At 39.9% G+C, this 25011-nt stretch overlaps 2 protein-coding genes across 8 annotated transcripts in view; both read left to right on the top strand.

The window, feature by feature from the left end:
* The window catches only part of map3k20a (mitogen-activated protein kinase kinase kinase 20a), a 28462-nt gene extending 10274 nt beyond the window's left edge, over positions 1-18188 (top strand). For all 7 annotated transcript variants that reach the window (XM_079664720.1, XM_079664718.1, XM_079664721.1 and 4 more), the window contains 17 exons: positions 3435-3536; positions 3748-3813; positions 3932-3960; positions 4557-4694; positions 6477-6563; positions 6982-7056; positions 7147-7253; positions 10142-10277; positions 13567-13611; positions 13695-13725; positions 13818-13957; positions 14053-14115; positions 14191-14280; positions 16328-16444; positions 16578-16652; positions 16770-16920; positions 17100-18188. In XM_079664720.1, coding sequence (XP_079520846.1) covers positions 3435-3536; positions 3748-3813; positions 3932-3960; positions 4557-4694; positions 6477-6563; positions 6982-7056; positions 7147-7253; positions 10142-10277; positions 13567-13611; positions 13695-13725; positions 13818-13957; positions 14053-14115; positions 14191-14280; positions 16328-16444; positions 16578-16652; positions 16770-16920; positions 17100-17821 — 2174 coding nt within the window. In that variant the 3' untranslated portion in view covers positions 17822-18188. The remainder of the gene's footprint in view (positions 1-3434; positions 3537-3747; positions 3814-3931; positions 3961-4556; positions 4695-6476; positions 6564-6981; positions 7057-7146; positions 7254-10141; positions 10278-13566; positions 13612-13694; positions 13726-13817; positions 13958-14052; positions 14116-14190; positions 14281-16327; positions 16445-16577; positions 16653-16769; positions 16921-17099) is intronic.
* Positions 18189-19195: 1007 nt separating this feature from the next.
* cdca7a (cell division cycle associated 7a) lies at positions 19196-23474 on the top strand. Its single transcript, XM_079664750.1, has 10 exons — positions 19196-19353; positions 20179-20313; positions 20422-20544; positions 20628-20822; positions 20941-21018; positions 21129-21311; positions 21408-21536; positions 21755-21904; positions 21997-22133; positions 22221-23474. Exons 1-10 carry the CDS (start codon positions 19333-19335, stop codon positions 22252-22254), a joined length of 1185 nt encoding a protein of 394 aa, XP_079520876.1. The 5' UTR covers positions 19196-19332; the 3' UTR covers positions 22255-23474.
* The last annotated feature ends 1537 nt before the right edge of the window (positions 23475-25011 follow it).

Genomic DNA, 25011 nt, shown 5'->3' with positions numbered 1-25011 from the left:
ACTGCCAGCACTGATCCAGTGTGTGGCTCCTCTGCAGGCAGAACAGACAGCAATGAGTGGAGGTGATTTTATTAGTATATCCTGCAGGCCGTGCCATAGCGTCTTCCCTCATAGGAGTGACATTTGTAGCGTAGCTGCTTCCCTTCCTTCTGTCTCCTGGCTGGCTGCTTTTGATGACTTTGGGGATATTATGTTGAGAGTCTTGGATGTTTCCAAAAACTGGATCTGAGGCAACTTTCACTTGTTTCTCAATACAATTTACGAGATCGATGAATGTAGCCCTCTCCCCCCTTCTTTCCTTCAGATCACATGCAACATTCCTCCATTTTTCTCTCAGTTTGTAAGGAAGTTTTAAAATGATGCTTCTCATGTTAGATGGTAAGTCCAGTTCCCTCATATACCTCACTTGTTCTGTTAGATTTGTACATCCTCGGAGAAACAGAGCGAATGATTGTAATCCTTTGATATCTTCACTTTTAATAGGGGTCCAGTTAAATATTTTCTCCATATAAGCATATGCAACTTTATGTTCATCTCCAAAGTGCTGTGCGAGAAGACTTTTGGCTCTTTGATAGCCTTGATCTGGAGGTAGATGCTGACAACTATGCACAAGGTCTTTAGGCTGCCCCCTAGTGTACTGCTCCAGGAAGTGCAAACAGTCGCTCTGATTGTTGGTTTTCTTCTCTACTGCATTTTCGAAAGCTCTAATGAAGGAGTCATATTGAATAGGGTCTCCATCAAAAACAGGGAGATTTCTTGTAGGGAGAGCAGAGTACATATTTTGCTGAACCAACAATGCAGTGATTTCGTTTTGTTTGTGCATAATGCTCATCATGTCATTCTGATTGTTACCAGCAGTCTGTCTTTCTAGATATGGAGCTTCTGGCTTAGCAGGCCTTTCATCCATTTGTGCAGCATATGCAGATCTTTCTTTTTGCCTTACAACTAGTGCAGGATCAAGGGGGGCTCGGACATGATTTTCATGTGGGACAAAAGTGTTGGCTTGGGGATTTAAACTGATGGACCTTTGAGCTTTGCTTCTCTCCAAATAGGAGTTCATTCCATCAGATCGAGCCGACCCACACCGTGAAGAGTTCCTTTCTAAAACTTGAATCTTTGCATTAGTTGCCGCTAAATCAGTTTCAAGCGCCAATTGCTCCTTTTCCCTGCGGAGACTTTCCTCTTGTGCTTCAATGTGATGCATCTTTTTTAAACCTTCAGAGCGTTTGAGAAGAACTGCTTTTTCGGCCTCCGCCTTAATGCGCGCTGTGGATGTTGCAGACGTCTTTGATACACCAGTTGCACGTGATTTTACAGAACTTCCTTTTACACTTGAGATGTTAGAAATACTATCCTCAGGTCTTATTTCATCAACACATTCTACGTCGGAAGGTTGAGGTTCAATTGGCTTCGAATATGGACGACCGATTTTAGACAGCCACTGCTTTACCTCTTCAATAAATTCACGACATGATTTCATCTTTTTCTCAAAGTTCGTAGTTTTTGCCTGAAGTGTTTGATCATCTTTTGGTAGAGGCATTTCCATAAACACTTCGTGCAAACTGCATGCATCTTCGTAACACTTAATGAACAAAGCGAGCTGAGCGTTTACTGCATCGGCATTGTCGTTTAATTCTAGTAGAGGACGTATTTTATCCATTAGCTTTTTAGCCTGCTTAGTTTTTGCAGTGCGTTTCTCTTGACAATTTTGTATGTAAAAGCATATTCCTTTTGCGGTCAGTTTAATTGACCGTCTTGATGCTGGCCTTTCCTCATCGGATGCCGCTGACTCGTCACTCATCTTATACACTTGCGGATAACACTGCGGTCCCGCAATCAGGCAATAAGTCGAGCAAAAGGTGGCAACACTATCGAAAACAACTTGGTTTAAAACGAACAGTTCTTTTTCATCCACATAAGTCACAAGCTGGGCCTACACAAGGCTTTATCTTCTCATGAATGAAGGCCGTCTCTTGCGTCAATAATCCAACAAAGCGCACAGCGAATTAAAGCAGTCCAAGTTTATAACTGAGTCTTTTCATAAAATACTGATTTTCACCATCTTCCTATATGGCGTTTTAAAACAGTGTACATACCATGTGGAGATTTCTTAGATCTGGACCAGGTCTTTGTCTCTCAACAGCAGATGCTCCATGAAAAATGATTAAAACAATCCAAGTTCCTTTCCCATCGGAAAGCCCACTCCAATAGCAGGTCCGCAGGATCGTATTCCAAGGAAAGTTCTTCTTTCTTTAATCCATGAGCGGGTTTTTTACTTGTTGTAGTGGCCGTTTGTCCTAAACTTAAACTCAAAATAAGTTAAAACCTTCAAACGGATCACTTCTGGCACCCTGGGCAGGTAATGTACGCAGTGTAGAAAGTCAACCAATTTCCAGGCATGGGTTCTGTCGTTGAGGCTGGTTTTATTGTTTTCTCGGTCACAAACAATTCTTTCTCCTTGTACAAACAATCCTCTCTCGTGCTGGTAAAAAACCATGTGCCCATTACCCAGGTGCAAAAACAGGTGGTCTGCCACTTCCTGCCTATATACACCCTTGCCTGTGCTCACCACTACCTCCAGGTGTCTAAACCAAAAATCACACTAAATAAATTAACCCAAATAAAGACTAACATATAAAGCAAAGAAATTAACTAAACAAATTATTATTAACTTAACAGAATATTACCACAAATATATACTTCTAATGTGAGCAAAATCATAATAAACAAATTAAATGACAAACTACAATTACTATATGCAAAAGACTGTGTAGCTCTAACAATTGTTAATTGTAATTCTGTCTTGGCGACTTTGCATGTTTACACTCCTTGTTTGTATATGATTGGGTTATCCTGCACAAACAGGGATTTCCTGTTGGTTTGGCTGGTATGATAGTGGTTGTTTATCTTTATTCAGGTACTTTACCTCATAGAATCTCTTTTGATGGATTAAAAAAAAAATGATTTGCTTGTTCCACTTATTTTTCCTTATGATCAAAGCTTAATCTCTACATTTTAGACCGTTTTCGTAGGGGAATTGTGCAAACATTGTTGTCGAGAACACTAAAAAAGTGCACCTTTTGCTCTGCATTAGAAACAAATCTAAGAAGAAAGACTATTGATTTGTGTTGAAGTTGATAACATTTGGGCTCCTTAGGTAGCAGAGCGGCTCATAGTGTTCAGTTTCAGCAGTGATAAATTGAACCAAATCCACAGTGACAGTCAGTGACAGGAGCAATCTGTAAACAAGACACTGTCAGCTGGCATCCAGGAGTCGTTTGGCTGAATTTCAAATTCCAATTGTTTTCTCATAATGCTCCCACATTCTGCACTCATTTGTACAATGTCACACCTCAAGAGAACAGTAAAGTACCTGTAAGATATTTCACCGTCACAAGCTGTTCAAACTTAAACATGTTCACGTTTCTCCACAGAGTATGCGAGTGGTGGGTCGCTGTACGATTACCTGTCCAGCGCTGAGAGTGAGCACATGGACATGGGGCAGATCATGACATGGGCTGCAGAGATTGCCAGAGGTACTGTAAATGTGACACCATTTCTTGATTATATTAGGAAATAACAGCTTAAAAATGTACCAAGAACTCTGTTTTTGTGTTCAGAAATGATTTGAAGACCTTTCTTTTTGCATGATTTGTACTAAAAGAGGGCAGTTTGTCTATGAAATGTATGACTTTAAGTTTCTGTTGATCGTCCTCTTCAAATGTTCTCTTTATTTTCTTATTTTAGGAATGCACTATTTACATTCAGAGGCCCCCGTAAAGGTGATCCACAGAGACCTGAAGTCCAGGAATGGTAATGGGTTTTGTGTGTGTCCAAAACATATTCATTTGTATAAACATGAATGCTATATTTGGTTTAAATTGAATACATACTTTATTGACTGACTTTTAAAACCTATTTTCTCTTTCAGTGGTTGTGGCAGGAGACATGGTTCTAAAAGTAAGATTTCATATTAGCGTATACACTGGAAAGCTAATGTTAGATACATTTTGCTGCACAATAAGCTAGCCCAAATTAAGTGTTTTTCAGCTGAATATTTCAACTTTTAATTCAGAATTTTTAAAAAGAATTATGAGCAGGAAATACTGGTCTGTTTTGTACCTACAGCGTGTGGACACAAGAGGGCAGTAACTAACCTAGCATGTCCCAGAAACCACTTACATCATTAAATGATGTGTTTAACCATAGGGGCTAAATAAACTCATCACAAAATATAATTAGATTTTGAAACACTTCTGTATGTATATGATGTACCATAGGGCCATATTCTGAACTCAAACACTAGCATAGTGTGCCAAAAGACAGAGACAGAAATATCAATTGAGTCCAGGCCCTAATGAAGTGATTACAGTACAGTACGTCCAGCATTTGTAGTATTTTCAATCACCATCATCACCACCAGATGCACACTTGCAGATTATTACAGCCTAGCGCCTATGAGTGCATAATAATAACACTGTTCTATGGATGAACTATAATAAACATTTTGATTTAATTGCGATGTTGCAATTTCAATTCTGTTTTGGTCTCTTCAGATCTGTGATTTCGGGGCATCCAAGTTCCTGACCCACACAACACACATGTCCTTAGTGGGCACGTTCCCCTGGATGGCTCCGGAGGTGATCCAGAGTCTGCCTGTGTCCGAGACCTGTGACACTTTCTCCTACGGTGTGGTGAGTGACAAGAGGGGAAAGCAGTTTTCTCTTAACTATGATACAACTTTTTCATTCTAAAGAGCAATTTTATGCACATTGTTACCAGCCAGCAACAAATTGACTGATGTAAAGTCTTAAGGGCAGCTTTCTAAGTTCTCATAGTTAAGAGTACCGGTAGTTTCTGTGATAAAATATTCCTATGTGTTACGAGTTTAAAATCGAGTTTCAGAGGTTCTATCTATTTAGGCAAACCCAGTTGAAGTCTGTTATTCAACAAGCAGTTTTAATGTATTACTAGCCCCGTTAGTTAATAAAAAACATCTTTAACTTCTTTATTCATTTCCTGAGATTAACATTTTTTGAAGAATATTTCGACTAAGATAAGTTTGGACAGTTCTTAAGGTTATTTCTTTTTGGTGCATACTGGTTGATTTCTGCCACTCCCTTTTAAGTGATTCAACAAATAGTGTAACTAACGACAGATAAAAATGTCCTCATAATAGCAAATCACAGAATGAATGTACAAACAACTGAGTTAATTAATCAAATATCAACCATTTCGGTTTTTTATTTGTATTTGGGGACAGCAGTTGAAATGATTAAACATGGCTTCGGTCAAAAGCATATTTACTTTTTCTGCCACTCTATTTTTTTCAACATGTAGTAACTTTGTACATTTTTGTAGAGCTTTTTGAGATTCTAAAAGAAAAATATACAGAGAATAATGATTTGTATTTCTTTCTTCAACGCAAACGTAGAAATTGCACGTCACTCATGCCAAATCACCCATGCCTTAAAAACAGCTGCCAGTCCACCAGCTCCACTTATATTTTCATTTCTGCATTCCTTCTGTTGATAACAGAAGTTATTTTGACCTTTGCATTGCTTTGCCTTAGAAACTTTCAGTGCCTTTGTGCTTCTTGAAACTCTTATAAAGTGGCTGTCTAAAGAATTATGAAAGAAATGTCATGGCAAAGAGTTAAACTTGAAAGTGGGGTATGTCATTTAGATTTTTTCCGGTTGTGTATTTTCAAATTCTAGCGCACTCGAGCCGGTATCTCCAAAATTACTTACCCCACTTTTAATGTGCGAAAGAACTGCCGTCTTTATTATACAAGAGTCAATTACGGATATAAATCTTAATGAATTGACAACATTTTATTTATGTCATATAAACAGTTGGTAGGATTTTACTTTTTTAAACAGTGTTTATCATTGCAAGGTTTTGCAAAAAGATTTCAGATTTACGGCAATATGCCGTTTTTTCATGAGCTTATTTCTATAGAATACATACATGTAATAGGAGGCAGCTGGCAAACGCAGAAATACGGAGCACATGTACAGTAGAGCCCCTGGGTGTTTGGAAAACGTCTCTCCTTCACCTTTTCATGATCTAATTCTTTAAAGATGTTGACGCAGGTTGTTATTTCTGACACTGCTGAATACCAACTGAGAAGCACCTGAATTATCAAGGGAGCCACAAATCATGGCAGCCTTTAATCGTTGTCAAAATATAAAATTGTTTTATTTGTCTATTTTGTATGTTGCATTTGGCCCCTAAGAAAAACAGAAAAGTGTTTTTCCTAATATTTGTTTACACATGCTATAAAAACAAAAAAACACAACACCTATCTGCTCAGCCATATTTATCTATTTAGACTTTTTTCCTGTAAGAAAACCAACCCAGTGGGGAAAACAGAAGAAAAGATGATGTTGTGTTTGTTGAAAAAGCATACAAATACTGGTATCATTTTATAAGTTCTCCTGATAGTTGACCTTGGCTCTTCACTTCTGTGGCAGGTGCTTTGGGAAATGCTCACCCGTGAAATACCTTTCAAAGGCCTGGAAGGATTACAAGTGGCCTGGCTCGTTGTGGAGAAGCATGAGGTATGTGTGTGATTACGGGTGTATATACCAAAAATAGTATTGTCTCTTGGAAGTAGAAAATCATTTTGGTCCAGACAAATAAATCTTTCTTCACAATGAATCAATATTTTGGTTCATCAGTCGGTTATGCTATGTTTATGGTATACACAGTAAAGAGAGGAATAGCTGCTTTTTACATCATTGTAGCTGCATTCAGACCATTCAGACCATTTGTCTGTGCATGGGGTCTAAAAGTGTGAAATATCTTGTAGGGGAAATTGTTCAACATTTTGGCCATTTTAAGAGCTAGTTGAGAAGATGGGTTGGATGGTTGATTTGTCTTTGCTTTGATTCTTAGCAAGAAGGTGAATAAGCAAATGTTCCAAAATGTCCACATATTCCTTAAAGTCAGCTCATCTTCATACTATGTGTGTTTCAGAGGCTAACCATCCCCAGTGGCTGTCCTTCCAGCTTTGCAGAGCTCATGAAGGACTGCTGGGCAACAGAGCCAAAAGTGAGTGATCCGCTGAGAAACATGGCAATTAACAACTCATGTATGTTTCCATCTGAATCATACTGAGCAAATGTTTGTGTGTTGATTCAGGAAAGGCCAATGTTCAAGCAGATCCTCTCTACTTTGGAGTCCATGTCTAATGACATCCAACTTCCTCAACAGTGCAACTCTTTCCTTCACAACAAGGCTGAATGGAGGTAATGTGATCAGCCCAGTAAATGTATTTATAACTCTCCTTTTTCACCAATATACTGCCTCAGCCTAAGGAAATGTGCAACTCTAGTGAATGATGTGGAAATGTAGCTGATGGGGGCCGTGAAATACAAAAAAGGACTTGAGATTGTGCATATAGATCTTTAATAATTACACTGATAACTACATAAAGGCATGAAAACCTCCAAAGAATCATCCATCTGGATATACTTCCTCTCTTTACCCATAAGGCCCTAAAAATAATCACCATCTTTTTCAAGTAGAAGTGTTTAATTGGGTTGTATGAGCAGCTGGAGGTTTGGTGATGTGCAGCACAGCCTGAGTCTCAGCTGTTACTTTATTCTCTGTCTGCCTCTCTGCGGGGCTTGTCTGTGCTCCGAGGTTTTTCCTCAGAAGTTGAGCCGGCGGCAGCATGTCCAAGCAGCCATCTGCAGGTGGAGCAGGTTGGAGTGACTCTCACTGCTGGAAAACAGACAGTGAGAATATGTGGCACAGAAAGAAGATGTTGTAGTTGCTCAAGAGGTTGGATACTATAAGCTTAGCGTGCAGAAAGTGGAAGGGGAGGCTTGTAGGGGATCAGAGCAGGAAGTAGCTTCACCAAAACGGATGGAGAGATGATCTGTTGAACTTAGAGAGTTGCGATCTGATTTACATTACACAGCAATATTGTGTTTTAAATTAAACAATATCTGTCCGTTTAAAGTGCTTGGCTCAAATCCATATAGTATAGGAATCAGTGGTGGAATCTAACTAAGTATATTTACTCAAATAATACACATAAGTATACTTCAAAGGTACTTCATGATAAGAATATAAATCAACTGATACATTATGATTCATTTTTGTTGCTGAAGCTAAAAAGTACCTCTTCGACCAGCTGCAATAATTAAGTGAGACATGTGTTAAGAAATTCTTCCAACACTCATAGAAAAGCTATCACAGGGAATATGGCGTGTGGCGCAGTGGATAGAGCCTTGGTGTTGAGATCAGGGGGTTCAAACCCCACTGCAGTCAGCATGTCGTTGTGTCCCTTGGCAAGACACTTCACCCCAAATTGCTCCTGTGGGGATTGTCCACAGTATTGAGTATGTAAGTCACTTTGGATAAAAGCGTCTAACAAGTAACATGTAATTGAATATGCACACTAAATGTCTACAGCTAGGCTAGCAGTACGAAGATACTGCACTTATGCACTGCAGTGCTTTGAGCCTTGATAAATATGCTAACATGCTCACAGTGATACACATTGGAGGTTTAATGTTTACCATGCTAGAATTAGCTGATTAGCTCCAAACAAAAAGTAACGCTGAGGCTGCCGGGAATGTCTGTGCATTTGAAAATACACACTTACTGTTAAGCTGCTCTTATTGCAGACCTAAACACCTTCACAGTAACAGTAAGAATCACAATTTACCCTCACAGTCAGTGGTTTGTGTCAGACTCAGAGTCCTGGCACTTACAGACTGCACTGTACACCGACAGATCAAAGGTCAAGCACTAGCTCTGAGAGTGTGCTGTCAAAGCAGCTGATACAATTCAATTGTTGCTATGTCTAACAGATATAAACAGCAAGTACATTAATTCCTGTATAGTGTGATCTAATGATTTGGATAAGAGATAAATGTTTGAGTCACATTATTTAATATCATCAAAACCTGCCTCTTAGGAGCTGATTCCAGAGCTGTAATTTCCAGTAGGATAAGAAGGTTTTTAGAAAAGTTCATTCTTCAGTGTTCATGGGAAATGCCAAAAATGTTGTGAGGAAAGTGGGCGGCAGGAGAACAAATGCTTTGGGAAGTTGAGCAAGAGTGGGAATTGTTTGAAGTGGGAAGCGTTTGGGTGGGGGGGCCGGAGGGCCGGGTGGAGTCAGGATGGGCTTTCCTGCCTGGGCTGCATGTGTTTATGAACAGAAAGTGTGAGAACTTAGCTTTTGTTGGGCTGAAGGACAGCATGGCTTTCCACGACCCACTGTGCAGCCCCCCCTGCTGGGCCAAACAAACTCCCCCCCACATGAAGAAAGCACGAGGCATTGCCCTGTCCCTCCTTTCAAGGCTTCAGACAAAAACGAATAGCCTTCTGAATGCAACGAATCAATGGTGTTGTTTTCAGTTTGAAATGTAGAGTTGGTTTATGCCACGGCTTAATTCTCTGTTTACTCCTCTTTTCTTTACACTGGGTTGTTTTGTGAGTAAGAATGGTGATCATTAAATATTTTCTTTTTTGTAAACAAATCCAACGGCCTTAGACTTCTTAACTTCTTACCAGTGACTTACCATTGATATTACAAACAACTGCTGTGCAGCCAAACATTGTTCAAACCCACATTACTTCATTTTAACTTCTGGTGGAAATCCCAAACTTTCCAAAGAAATCTTATATTTACCTTTGAGGGAATGATGCAGCTATAAAGAATGTGAAGGCTTTGAATGTATCAATGATACAAATATCATTTATTGTTATTTGCACCACTGGATTGCTCCACGAAATAAAGTTGCAGCCTATTTAACCTACTCAAAAGACACAAATCAAAACATAAACAGAAGTACATTTCTGTAGTGAATTTGCACCAGCGATTTAAACAGCATTTTTAAAAAAAAGTGAATTATCTTGACAGATGATATTGATGGCATAAAAATCATCATCAGGGAAACTAAACTCTGACTATATTCTATCATATTGTTTTTTGTATAGTACACTCTTTCTTATATAACTTATATAAAAACTGACGCAACTTGCAAAATGTGTAGTTCTCTCTTTCTGTTTCATAATTATATTGATTGAAAAAAGTAGTCTCTATTCTTCTCTATCCTGGTGTGTGCTCGAGCTCATATTTGGTGAATTGTTGACATCGTTCTGTTATTGAATACGGCAGGTTTGAGATTGAAGCTACACTTGAGAGACTGAAGAAGCTGGAGAGAGACCTGAGCACCAAAGAGCAGGAGCTGAAGGAGCGGGAGCGCCGTCTGAAGATGTGGGAACGCAAACTCATCGAACAGTCCAACAGCCCGGTGAGTTCCTCCTTATCTCCTCTTCACCTTCATCCACCTTCACCTTGTGGTCACAGCAGCACGTTCACACTGACGTTCACATCTGCGTTTCAATACCGTTGGAGAGTCACACAGTTCACCCTGATATTCCTCTGGGAGACTCAAAGAAATCAATAATATGAAAAAAAAAAAAGTGTGGAATCACAAATGAATGGAAAAGCACATTATGATTAGTGTTTGTTATTGGCAGTACTCCATGTAGAAGGTGCATGGTTACATATGCATTATGAGTGGTGTGAATGCTGTATGTCACCATAGATCTTATATTGAACTGTGAGAATCGTAGAACTGCAGTTAGTAGCATTGCTGTTTGCCTTTGTTTCCGTGCATTGCATCAGATGCACGCAAACTCCCCACAGCTTGTATTCTTGTTTACCTTGTTTGCACTTTGTGTATTTGTGAACACAATGTTGTTGTTTTGTCAAAATCATATCACTGAATGCCACAGTAGTGCACAGTGTAGATACTTTAAACATCTTTAAATCAAGAACACTGAAATCATTTCCTGTATTTCTTTCTTTTTCTATTCTCCCCTTTTTCGATTCCTTAATAACTTTCCTTCACTATCAAGTTTTCTTCTTGGGTTGGGTCTAAAATTGTCCACTTTTCTTGTTAAGTCTTATTTTTTGGTTTGAAACTGATTACTTACTTCCTTTTCATTTCTATTCTCTCTTCTCTTCTGTCGCCCCTGTGTCCCTCCTCTGTCCACTTGTCTCTGGCTCTCAGCTCTTCTTACCTGTGGGAAAAAAGATAAGCGCTAAGTCGTTCTATGAGTCTAAGACGGAGGAATCAAACAGTGCACAGATGTCATGTCAGATCACATCCTCCGGTAACGAGGAGGTGAATCTGCACTCCATGATGAAAGGCTTTGAGGACATGTTTTCCTTGGACTTTGGCCGGCCTGTCCTGCACTCGGGCATGCAGGTCAACATGCAGGCCAGGCAGAACTCCTCCGTGTCGAGCAGTGTCAGAGAAGGACACAAAATCAACATGACTCTGGGGATGGGACGCTTCACTTGGTCTGACGACAGTGAATGAACCTCTCCCAACGTGTTGCCACAGCTGCATCTGTCCAAAACTGTAATCTCCTTTAATCCATTATTAGTGTTGTGGAAGCACTATTCGTAAAGCATTGCTTGTTAAGTCATGATGAATTCCATCATTTCAATAAGCAACGCCAGGAAAAATATCTTGGCTTGCTATATCTTCTGCTTTGTTCACGTCGTAGTCGTGGAAATCGCTTAATGTTGCACAGAAAGATATTATAGAATATATTTGTCGCCCTCCTCCTATGGATGTTATTGATGTCATTTACCATATGCCTAATGTACCGGATGTGTAGCGCCATGCTGTGAAGAAAGAGCCATGTGAGCCAGTTGCTTAGAGAAGGCCAGGCTTTTATGATGAAGTGACATTTTGCTGACATTAAGATTGGCCAATTTGTTCTGGATGTGGTGGAGTGCAGTTGTTGAGACGCAGTCTCTTACCAGAATGAGAAAGCACATGTTTTTTCCAATGACTGACCCAGGTTCAAAACAGCAGGAGAGGGACGTTGCTGTGAGACTGTCAGCTTCATACCTTATTTTACTTTTTTACTTTTCAAGACAGGCTTCTTTCTAGGCCTAAAAAATAAGGAAGCAATGTTTCAATTATGCAAATTCCCCCTCTGTGGGACTAATAAAGGTATTCTGATTCTGATTCTGTATTCAATGTAAACATTTTAATAGAAACATTACGTTTTATTGATACAATTTACATACAGCATAACACTATTCGTTGTAACTGAATGTAAGCCTCAAGTCCTGCCTTTACAGTAAATTAGCATTATTGTTCAGTAAGGTATTAGGCTTCATCTGGGGGAAGGACATGCTTCCTTGAGCATAGCCCATTAAATTGTCCCCTTTGCTTGTTATCATCAGTCAGTCTCATGAGGATGTAATCCTCTGTATTCCTGTGTTGTTGCTTGTTAGCTTCCTGCCATGAGCTAATATTCCTATTCAAACATTGTCTGTACTCTATCCACACTGGACCAGAAGACATAACAATTAACATAGACTCTTAGCAATATTAACATTTCCCTGTGAGAAATCCAGACACTTCACTAATATTTTGCCTCCACACTTTAAATCATATAATCAGCAGCTTTTTGATGTGACTTTGTTTCCTACATCCTTCACTGTTTGTCAATAAATCTGTTCCTTTAAACTCTCTGTCCATCTGTTTCATGAGGATGATGTTGCATTGTTATTATCAAACCTTTTATGTTAGATGACGGAACAGATCATGGCTGCTACGATTTAAAAAAGCTCTAAAGTATATTGCTTCATGACTCTTTTATGTTGAGCTTTTTCTAGTCATATTAACTTCATACCACTTTTAACACCCTGTTTTCATGGTCTGGTTACCCATCATCCACTTAGTCCACATGGGGGCAGAATTGTGTGAACCAAACCCAACTCAAAGTCTTTTTCTTCCCCTGCAGATTGCACACACATATCGTCAACACAAAAACTGTGCTTCCCATTTTGAATTTGAGATAGTTCTTTGAGAAAGAAGCGTGGCAGCACATTTGTGAAATACAATATGCTGCTTGAAAAGTGATGTTAAGTCCCTCCAATGAGACTTTGGCAGCGGCAGAGTGTTTCTGAATCTGTTTACTTCCGAACCGCAGCACTGGAGGAGGCGGAAAACGCTGCAGGGCTGAGAGGCTTTATGAGGCGGCGGGCTGCACTGAAATGTATGGCAGCGACTGTCTATTGAGACCGGCATTCAGCTCGTAATCTGAGCTGTTATCAGATGTCGTGGGAAGAAGACAGTGAATGGGAGATTACTCATTCATTTAGTCGTCTTTCCTTCAATTTTCCATTGCATTATTTCTGTCATTACACACCAGTCTTATGATCACAATGATGAAATCTTTATTTTGGCTGGCAAGTTTCTGCCTGATTACATTTAATGAGCAATAAATGATTTATCATTCAAAAAGATCACGTTAGATCAGTCAGATGGACATTTCGGTTTGATATAGACCATTAGAGGCAAATCTTCTTAATCGCACAGCACAATAACCGGAAAAGTAATGGCTTTGCAGACATGGTAAACATGCTTATTTTCCATTTCAATAACATTTACTTAAGTCGTGTGATTTTTACTTTAAAACATGTCTGTCATGAATACACACGTTTCAAACTGCCTGCATCCATCCATATTCTGTTTCTGTTATTTCTATTTGTCTTTTGTTTTTATGCAGCTGCTGCCCACCCTTGACATCTACACATGGACAGAGGAGCATGTGGTAAGTATCTTTGTATTTATCTCATAGCTTTATATTTCCAGTAGGACTATTCAAACTAATATATATCCATTGTATTCCTTCAGTATTTCTGGATGCAGCAAATATTTGGCGCCGGTTTGTTTATTTACTTTTTCTTTAATCCAACTTTCACATCTTCTCGCTCTTTATTTGTTTGATCATTGGCTGTTAACCTTTTTCCACCTCAGGGGAGGATCCATGTGGCATGCAGCTGTATGCCGACCTGTTTAAAGAAAATCACATCACTGGAAAGATGTTGCTGTTGCTCACAGAAAACGACGTGCGGGACATGGGGGTCAAGTCCAAAGGTCATGTCATGCACCTTAAGGTAAGGCAGTTATCCACCAATAACGACTGTTATTTATTTAATCTAGGCTCATTGATATTTGGAAATAAAGTGATTCTCTCTTTTTTCTTTGGCAGGGAGAAATTGAAAAGCTAACAAATGATTACATGGGGTTCGTCCACTTCCCACCTCTTTTCAAGGTATATAAGCTTCGTCCTTATCTTAAGGTGGAGTTTTCTGTGCAACTTTTTATGCATATCCCCATTTTTTCCCAGGATACACTGGAAAAGGAAGTGGAGACGAGTAAAGCTGTAAATCTGGAGCTGGTGTTTGGATACCACTGGAAACCAGGAACAAGGAATTCTGTAAGTTTGTAGTGAATTACTTGCATGTACGCACACACAAAATAAATACATCACCATATATTCTGCAGATGAGAGCATCAGATTTAGTTCATCTGTTGCTCTGAAAAGGACAAACAAACCATTTAGGGAAAATCCCAATAAATGTTGTATCTACTTTGATTATTAATTATTATAATCTTCGACACGTTTAGTAATAATTGTTCATCTGTAAATGGATGTACAGATCATGTCTTTGCCATGATTGAAGCAGCTCCCTTGTACTGAAGCTGTTTGTCGTTGAGGATTCATGATGATGGCTGTTACACTGACCATTGAAGGCATCACTAGACATGCATAAAACCAGATGAATAAACATTTCATTCTCAGCCTTGTAGCACATCCACCTCGACTTGCTCGCAGCCCTTTGTTAAGGTCTCAAACTGTGGAGAAAGGGTGGCTCTTCACTTGCTGTTTGAATTTAATCAAAAATAGCCCATTTAGCCAGAAGTCATTTTCTTTTTAAAAGGCAAACGTTATTTAATCTTTCAGCTGTTCATTGTCCCATCATAAATAGTCCTCTTTCAGTGTGTTCGGCAGGGCTGAAACGAGCCTGCTAATTGCCTCCCATTTCTTCTGACATGTGGTGGTTTAGTGGGTAGAAAACACAGCAGGGAGAAGGAAACAGGAGGCTGAGAAAATGAGAGCTAATTATTTTCCCCTGCCTGGTGTCAGGTTCCGTGTCAGCCTTGTTTTTACAAACTGGAAGGTTTTTTGCACTAAATAAAACAAACCCGCACTGCATTTTTTTTCCTCGCCCCTCTTTGCTGGCGATGTCATGGAAGCAGCTGCACTTCTCAAAGACAAAATGAGGGCCTGCAATTGTGCGGCCACCATCTGACAGCCACTGAGGGTCCCCTACTAATGAGGATATCACCGTGCAGCCAAGTGAAAGGTGCTGAATTATGTATGAGTTGTCATTAGACGCACTCGGGTCCTAGGCATCATTACCACACATTGTTTCTGCTGGAGTGATTAGACTAGCATGGACCTGGGAGCCCCGGTGCGAGCGTCCAGTGCAGACACCGGGCCAGCGCGGGGCCACTGGTGTGTTTTTGAGCCAGCGGCTTGCCGGAGTTTCGCCTTTGAGTCGTTTCCAGCCTCTGGGGACGATGCAGGAGAGGGCGAAGGCTCCTCAGACGAGTGTGTTAGTGCCACTCCTCTGATGTCTTTCTCTGTGATCACTACACAATGGATTGGCCTGTGCCATGAACCCTTCGTGGTTAAGCGCTGACCTGTGGCTTCGTGGCCGGCTTTTGGGGATTGCCAAATTCATTACTGCTTCGTCAGCATTCAGTATGCAGGAGAGGAGGCCTGGGGAATTGTTCAGATTTTAAGCCTCCTAGGGAGGATTTGATGTATGCCGCATGCAGCAAGTCATGAGAAAAAACCTTCCCCCTTATATCCTGAGAAATGAATTATGGATCCCACCAGGAATAATAACATGACAAGGAATTCACAATGTTTTCATCAAATATTATCTACTGTCATTTGTTAGTAGCAATAGCAATAATCATTTTATGAAATGTGAAAAATATTTTCTGCAATGTTGAGGCGTAAGTATACTGAGTCTATACTATTAAAATCAGTTCTCTAAATAAGGTGTTTTCACAATGCTTTATATATTGTAACCAAGGTCATTTATCTTTTCTGGACCAGATGCAATTTATTTATAAAAAACGGAATTTAATCTTTATGTATTCTTTAAATAAGGTGTTTCACAATGCTTTAAATATTGCATACTAATTGTTTTTGATATCATTTCTTGATTTTTGTCCCCTTCAATTTATTTATAATATATTATAAATTCTGTCCTCCCCCCACAATATGAGGCTTTGTGGCTAGTAACATGCCACTACCATTGAACTACCTCTAGGTTGTGCTCTTGGTTTATATACAAGAGTATCCAAGTTTTTCACACAGAACACTTCAATTGTAAACTTTTCCATACGATCAGGTGATGTCTCAGAGTGAGACCAGACATATCTCACCACTTTTTTTTTCTTTCAAGGATTGCAAATGGAAAATCTACATGGAGCTTGATGGAGATGACGTTGCAGTGACCTACATCAAAGATGTCATCTTTAATGCCAACCGGAAGGATGTGGAAACCCTTCGGATGACTAAGGTGTCGTCAGAAGCCAGTTTTATTAAATGCTGAATGGTGTCTATGTTTCTGGCTTAACTGGTTGCATTATATCTAAAGGGGTATTGTAGTTGCCATAAGCAGATTGGTTTTAACTAATGCCAATATATTGCAGCCACCTTTTGTGATGGACAAATGGATCGTTGGAATACAGCACAACCAGAAAGTGGATTACACAGTTAATTATGAGGTGAGTAAGCATGTGAGTCAATAGCCATTTAAAATATGAATTTGAAAATGCATCATATGCGAGTGTGCACACTTTTACATTAAATATCCCTGTATTCTCGTTCTCTTTTGACGTCAGAATGATGTCATGTCACCAAAGTCGACCAGACACAGCTGTCCAGTGGTGTGGAGTCCCAGTGGTGGACAAGACGAGATCAAGACTGTGGAGCTGGTCATACAAACAACATCAGCTAACATCGACTTGATCCCTACGGATAAGTCTAACCCTGGTAATTGTTATATTTACAGCTCTAAAGACCTGGCAAGACAACTGATTTCACTGCTGGAAAAATAAACATTGTTGCTCTATACTAGAGAACTACCTAATTTTACAATATCAAAAGTTAGTGAAAATTGTAAGACATGGAATTTTTTTTTTTTTAAATCAATGGTTTACTTTACTTTTTAGATATCGATCCCACGTGGATGTATAATGTAAGGCAGAGGCAGTTGATGACAGAGAAAAATCTGAAAAAGACTTCTGCTCTGAATGTCTTCACTGGCTCTGAAGCCAGCACTCTGCCTCAGTTCCTGTCTGCACATGAAAGCCAGGGGTTTTCTTATGCTGCAGCTGTGCGACGCTCTCCAAACCGGGCCCGTGGATCTCCTTGGATTGACTCACGCAGCTCTTCGCCAACCACCAGCCTGTCAGCCAAACTCTCCTCGCTCCATCTGGGTTCAAAGGGCAGCAGCCCGTCCAGCACTACGTCAGAGAGCGCCTCAGAGAGGGACCGAGAGCGGCCGCGCAGTGCTGGAGTGGTGCACGACTACCGCAGAAACCGCTATTTTGGCAACACATTAACTGTGGGAGGGGGGCAGGGTAGGGGCCATGCATGGACCAATACAAGAGATAACTATATTCATAATAAAACCAGCAAAACCTCACGACAACCAGGGAGGCCACGGTCCAACAGTTACAGCTTCACACCACAGAACCGCCCCTCCATGATACCAGGTATATCGTCTGTGACAGGAAACCCCAGTGAGGAGAAAGAGGGGGCCAAAGCCAGCGATGGAGGGTGGATCAAAGTGGAGCGACAGAAAAGATTACCACGTCAGGAGAATAAACAAGTCAGAGGTCGACAGAGAAGGGGGGGCAGGGGAGGGGGTGGTGCTGGAGGGAGAACCTAATGTGTGGCACACATGAACTGACACCTTCTTAACATAAAAAGGTTTTACATATCAATGATGTCTGCTTATATACTCACAAATGAACTGCTTGTTATAAGAGAATCCCACTGATGCCTATGATGTATATATGTATAAACATACGATTTTGTTTTTTAAAAACTGGCAGGTTGATTTGAATGATTAATGATTTGTTTTAAATACGACAGTTCACTTAACTTCCCACCTTTTAATATATAGCAGATGGCACCCAGTGTGGTGGATGCATATTTTCAATTTTATATTTAACAGCCCAGTTTATCTGATGTAATTGAATTAAATGTTTTGACACCCTTACCCATGATAAATGTTAATTTCTTCAAATCCATAACCTCTGAGTTGCCCCTGTTGTGTGTCTCTTTTTTATTTTTGGTGCGGAAATAAAACATGATATACATATGATAAATAAAATAAGGCAACGCCCTTATTGATCCCAAGTGGGAAACTCGGATGTTGCAGCAGTACAGAAGTACATATGAGCATTACAAACAAAATTACAGGGCAAAGGTGATAGTGGTTGTATGTGATAAGTATTGGAGCAAGTGAGGCCTATTGTGTTTATGAACATACACCAGACTAAAACATAAAATACATTAATGGTGGTATTAATGTGGAAACAAACTAAAGTATATGGAGTACTTAAACCATATCACATATTAGCATATATTCGGGCCATGGTAAAAAGTAGAAGTACATTACAGAGCCAAAAGTGCGAAGTCTGGTGCCCCACCCCAGCCTTGCTCTTATGTTCAGGCTTCAATCATTCCCACTTCCTGCTCTTTATGTTACCTCGTTTTGTCTACTCTCGTTTTCGTTGTCACTCTTTAGTGCTATATTATATTATTATTCCTTTGTATTCAGTTAATTACACTGAATTCCCACACCTCACATTTTACTTTCCCCACGTATAAACATTCCTTTATCAAATGTAACCCACATAAAGTTGAACCACAATATTCATTTTATTAAGTCTGAAGATATGGTCATATTCAGTCGTGTCCTGTCTGATTTAACGTGAAGTGACTGCTAAACTTCGGTCAGATCTTTAAACATGTGAACTCTTTTAATAGTTGCAGAGTTGGGCAATAGCTCACTTTTTACCCGCGTTGCATGCAAATATACAAATAAAAAATTCGCGCCACTGCAAAGTACATGGAAGGCACACAACAATCATTGCCTTACTGTGCCACAAATGTATACGTTTGATTAGTAATAACATATCAAACACGTTTAAAAATCTTAGAAATTACTTTTCGTTGTGTATTTGTTTCTCAGTGTTTTACAAAAAGGTTATTATTTTGTTAAACTAGCTGACTACATTTTATACATCTTCCAGGACTTTCTGGTGGCGCGGGAACTGAACAGCGTGTGGTTGGCTGCAGCTGCAGGTCCTGCATTGTTCACTGCAGACTAGAGCTGTTGCTGCATACTGACTTTCTCTCTCTTTATCGGCCAAGATTATTAAAAAAAGAACAATGCCATCCACCCGCTCACAGGTAAGAAAAGCAGCCTACAATTGTATTAACTTGCTCAAGCTATATCGTGTTTGGTTAGCTTTTTTTATGATTAGAAACTTGAACACCATTTTAAATCGAACATTTCCACCAACGGTTAACGTTACCAACTGGCATTCAACGTTTCAAGACTTAAAATAGGCAAAAAGTGAGTAGTCAAAACATGTTAATTTCGGCAATGTAAGCTTTAAATTGTTAAAGAGTGTACCACCCGCCTCCTCGTGTAACTTAGGTTAACCTTTTCAAGTTGAGTTGTAAACTTTGCTTTTTAATTCGCAATAATGGCCATCAATGAGTTGTATTGAGATCCTATCAGCCTGTTGCATGGCTTACAAAGTTTGATTTGCAAAAGGGGTTAGTTTAGAAACACTAGTCGATAATGTATTACATTCTTGAGAGGAAATTATTATAACTCACAAGCCATTGAAAAAACTAAAATATGCAAAAGTACCCAGCTTTTCTTTACATATATATATATATTACAGTCTTTTCTGATGACAAATAAAGATGTTTGAGCATTTCAGACCAATAATGTAAAGAATAATAGATACTTGTAGCGCTACCGTCGACCAGTTTAGGACTCAAAAAATCACTTGAAGAAAATCAACTCTTAGCTTTGTAAAAGTTGATTTAGAAGTTTGTGCCTATATTTGCAACAACCAGATTTAAGTTCAGAGGTCAGAGATATCAGTCTTAACAATGAAGTTAGATTAACTGTATAGAGTTCGTTATACCCATAGAAACCTTTCAGTGCACCTGGTTATTAGAAGGCTATTTTCTAAACTTACCTGTTGTTGTTATTTGCAGAAAATGGCTGCCCAGTCTCCATCCACCAGGATGAGTCTGAGGAGCTTCCGCAGTGTCCCTCTGGTTCCCATGGAGACATCCTCTTCTGATGACAGCTGTGATAGCTTTGGCTCTGATGGAGGCTTTGCAAACATGGTAATTAAAAACAAATCTCAAAGTCTTCCTATTCCTATTAAAAGGTAGTGAATGTGGGATGTCTTTGCAACACCTCCTGAAACTAATGATTGTGTGTCTGTGTTTTAGAAGAGCAGCTTAAGATCCACGAGGAGGATGGCAGAGAAGCCAAAGGTGTTTGAGGCTTCATCAGAGGAGGATACATGCAGTGGGTCTATGGACAGCATGTTCAACAACCAGATGAAAGCCATGGTAGGTTCATAGTGGGAAAAAATTGCAAACTTCACCCAGCAGCACGAACGTTTTCTCTAATCACTAATTGTATTTTCTTATAGAAAGTAAACTCTCCGAGACGTGGCCGCAAGCCCACCATCCTTAAGGTTGCCATGACATTCCCCACCAAGAAGACGGGCATGAAGAGGCCGGCGTCCGAACCACTCGCTCAAACTAAAGTAGAGGACTCCGACTCCGAGGAGGAAGACACCTTCATGAGCAAGAGAGCCAGTAACATTAAGGAGAACAAAGAAATGGTACAATTTGCTATATTTATTTCCATTGCTTACAGCATTTGGTTATATGAACTGAACTCTCACCAGACGGCCTCCTATGTTTTTGTGTTTTATTTACTCTGTTATCTATTTTTATTAGCTGGCACAGCTCATGGCAGAGCTGAACAAAGTACCTGGACTCCTCCCAAGGCGGATGGCCATGTCTGCTTCCACTACGGTAATTTACCCTGACAATAACCTATTCAAATCTGACCTTACACTGCTCACTGGAGCACACTGGGCTTTAGCCATTGTTTGTATTAATTGGTGCTATTTGATCTTCTTTAGCCTCGTCAGGCACCTCGTAGATCCATGGTAGCTCGTCGGAGAAACCCAGAGCGTTTGTCCCGCCCCCACACACGGTCCCGCACACAAGTGGAAGGACCCCCCAGCCCAACTCTAGAGGAAGAGCCCGAGGACAAGTTCAGCCTGGTTCGCAAAAGCCGCTTCTTTGAGGAAAGTGATGAGCCAGTAAGTCACACCCCAACAAACGGTTGTTTCTTTGGTCACCTTTGACGTTACATGAAAATAGTGTACATGAATTAATACATTTCTGTTCATTTGCAGCCCCGCCGTCGTGTCTTCAATGGCCAGAAGGCCTTCCAACATGTGGTGCGGCCTGTGGACGAGATCACAGAGGCGGAGCTGCAGGGCATCTGCAACAACGTGCGGGAGAAAGTGTACAACAGCTCCACCGTAAGTCCCACATTCACCGTATTACTGAGCAGCATTGTTGTTGAAGATTAAGGACACATGTAAACAAATATATATATATATATATATATATATATATATATATATTCTTGAGTTTTATGACACTAAATCAGAATTGAAAACGTTTTGTAAATCTCGTCCCATCTTACTTTTTGGCCCTTATCTTTTCCATGACATTTATGAATTATCTTTCATTTTAGGGATCAACTTGCCACCAGTGCCGCCAGAAAACCATTGACACCAAAACCAACTGCCGCAATCCAGAGTGTCTGGGGGTGAGGGGTCAGTTCTGCGGCCCGTGTCTCCGTAACCGCTACGGAGAGGAGGTCCAAGACGCTCTGCTGAATCCAGTGAGTACCTTTTTTAAACATGCATGGTTGCATTCACATTTCATCATGTGTGCGTTGGTAAAGTCTGACTAACTTTTTATTGCCCTTGTTAGGAGTGGGAGTGCCCGCCATGCAGGGGGATCTGTAACTGTAGCTTCTGTCGGGCCAGAGTCGGTCGCTGTGCTACGGGAGTGTTGGTGTACCTGGCTAAATATCATGGATATGATAATGTGCACGCCTATCTGAAAAGGTAACTAGAGTGCTATAAAAACGATTGTCTATTTAGATTTAAATGTATTTTTTTTCTAACACTAAGATTCTCTTTTCTTTACTCCAGCTTGAGAAAGGAAATGGAAGAGAGCAGCGTCTGAGGTGCTGATCCTGGACCTGGCTGACGTGTTCTGACTGGTTTTACCTCTGCACCGTCCAAATGTCGTTCATTGTGTTTCCATTATTACAACACAATGCTTGTTGTTCCCTTTTGTGATGTTTCACATACTTTTGGAGCATTGACTGACATCTGGAGGAGACACTTTGAGAGTTCTTTCCAGCCTAAAGCTTGTTTTGTTATTGTTCCTCATATTTTCCTGCCTTTTCTAAAGAGCTGAACCTTTTTACATTAAGACTGGTTGATTGTACACTAAGGTGGACCAAAACAGGAAAATTGTTCAAACATTCCTATGTGTTAAGAAGAATGATGTTTATGTTTTCCTAGCATCTTTCTCTTTTATTGCTGAATCATCCAATTTGCTCCAAAAAACTATCGGGTTGTTTAGTTATACTGTATCTTACATTGTTTTAAATGTACATATTTTACACTGCCCACTCTAACATTAATCTGATCTTTGTGCAAATTTATGCTTGTGTTTTTACAAGATTTGTAGCCATTTGTAAATCTGCTAAAAGTGTACATGTAAAAACAACATATGATATATATTAGATTGTATGTGCTGCAAAAGTGACCCAATGCTCTGTCTGGTGGCTGCAGGGGGAAAGGGCCCTGGCTCTGGGGTCCACTGCCTCTCACTGCTAAGCCGAAAGGAACTGTGTGATATAGTACAGCGCCTGGTTAAATATCCTTCATTAGATAACTGTCACTAATGGTGTGGAAACAATTAGCACCCTCTAATGGGAATCTCATACCTGTAAATCATTTTCTCCTGTTAAAGCACATTCTCGCTCTGCTCCAGTCTCTTTGGCTCATTTTCTGCCTTACACTGTTAAGTAGGAATGGTTGAAGGTGCCACTGAAGAGGCAATAGAGTTATGGCCTGCATTTTCTGTTCAGAAGTGCGATACTCTACGCGAAATGACATGAAATTAACCTTTGCGTCGCCTTGAAATGTACTTCATTTGACCTGCACCAGGACACTGATTATACGATACTGTTTAAAAAATAATCAGTTTGAGATTTCTTCTTCAGCCTAATGGCAGGTGGAGGTTGTTTTACTGCTGCTTGTGTTTATTAGGCACTTCACCCCTAACAGGAAGAGTGATGCTTAACTGTTGATGGCAATATCTGTTATTGGGATCTTGCTTTGTTCTCATTGAGTTAACTGTAAATGTTCATTAAAGCTTTAATCCCTGCTGAATCATGTTATCAGTTTTCTTTGACTTGACCATCATTCTATCCAGAACAGTGGCAGCTATAATTACTGTTATTGAAACATGGAGGAGGAATCCTGAACGCTGCTGGTGATTGAAGATGTTAGGGAGCATGAAGGCTGGAGGTTTATTAACATTTCAACCATTGTAACAAGCTACAGTGTTTATAGTAAATGTGCGATCCCTAAGAAGGTAACTGATTCAAATAACCTGGCTAAAATGGTGTATGTGCTGCTCCTATCTGCACAAGCTTAAACCCCGCGGACCCGGTTCCGGGGCAGAAATCGCGTCATTTTCAGGAAACAATGTCTAAGGAACCTTAATATTTATATCCATATAAAGGGAAAAAACTAATTTAACTGATCTTTTTCATTCAAAAACAACAAAAAAACACAATGCTAACAGCGAGCCTCTGAATTAGCCCCGAGCGAAAAACGCAAACCTATTACTGCACCGAAAATCACTCCTAGCTCCCTTATTACTTATCCTAGATGCACATCCAACACATTGTTTATAATCGTAAAGACACAGAATCTAACGGTGCCCACCTCAACACTGAAAGATACAAACTCGCGACGTTATCAACAACAACGTACATCAAAACAAGTGGCGCTAGATAGCCCACAACGCTGACGTCTTTGTCTGGTCTAAACTGGTCTTCAATGGCATTAAAACGATAACAACGATGATGTAGTTAATCCATAGCTTAATCCAATGTGGCTGTGTCCCCTTTGAAATGTTCTGATAATCTATAAAAAATAAAACTGCAATTCCGTTTTAAAATAGTAGAGCAGGCCATTCCTACGCTCTGTAGCTTCATTGAATTGGCGAAGACATCACCTTTTTTTAACATGAGTGTGTGCGAGACGATTTCTCTTCGATTCTATTGGCTCTAACGGTCAGAAAGAGATGTCACATATCAAAATCGAAGAAGGGGGGCCAGAGATAAGGAAAATCCACCCAAATGGCTCCAGAATAGTTTTTTTTTGCTAAATCTGTCTAAAAAGATCAAATATAACTTGTTTTGCATCAATCTTGATACAGGGTACTTATTTAGTGGGAATGCTGTTAACAGCATTCCAACTAACTTTTCTTCTACGCACTAAAAGTTTATTATTACGCCGACTTATTTTGCCGCGCTTCTTCTCCCGCATTGAACATCGCAGAAACTCCGTTCAAACATCAAAACGTTCAGCTCGGTCGGGAATCGATGGCTATTACTTTTCTCATTCATAACTTTCATAATTCCAGAGATACATCCCATAATTCATCACATTTTTTACATTTGAACTTTAACATTGCGCAGCTCGTTAAGGCAGAGTGCGTGATGTCAGAGTTAGAGTGGAGGACAGTTTGAAATTTGCCTTCCTATATTTTTTTTAAACTGCCATAATTCCCAAACCCTAAATTCTTGAGACATACTTTTTCATGATAAACGTAGGAAAACATCTCGTAGCTTGAAAAATGACAAATAATTAAGCAAAAAAATAATTAAACAAAATGCTTTTTGAGGGCATGAAGTGA

The sequence above is a fragment of the Notothenia rossii genome (genome assembly GCF_949606895.1).
Source record: "Notothenia rossii genome assembly, chromosome: 2".
NCBI classification, from domain to species: domain Eukaryota; kingdom Metazoa; phylum Chordata; class Actinopteri; order Perciformes; family Nototheniidae; genus Notothenia; species Notothenia rossii.
Note: the sequence above shows the minus strand (reverse complement) of the source record. Positions and strands in the feature narration are given on the sequence as shown.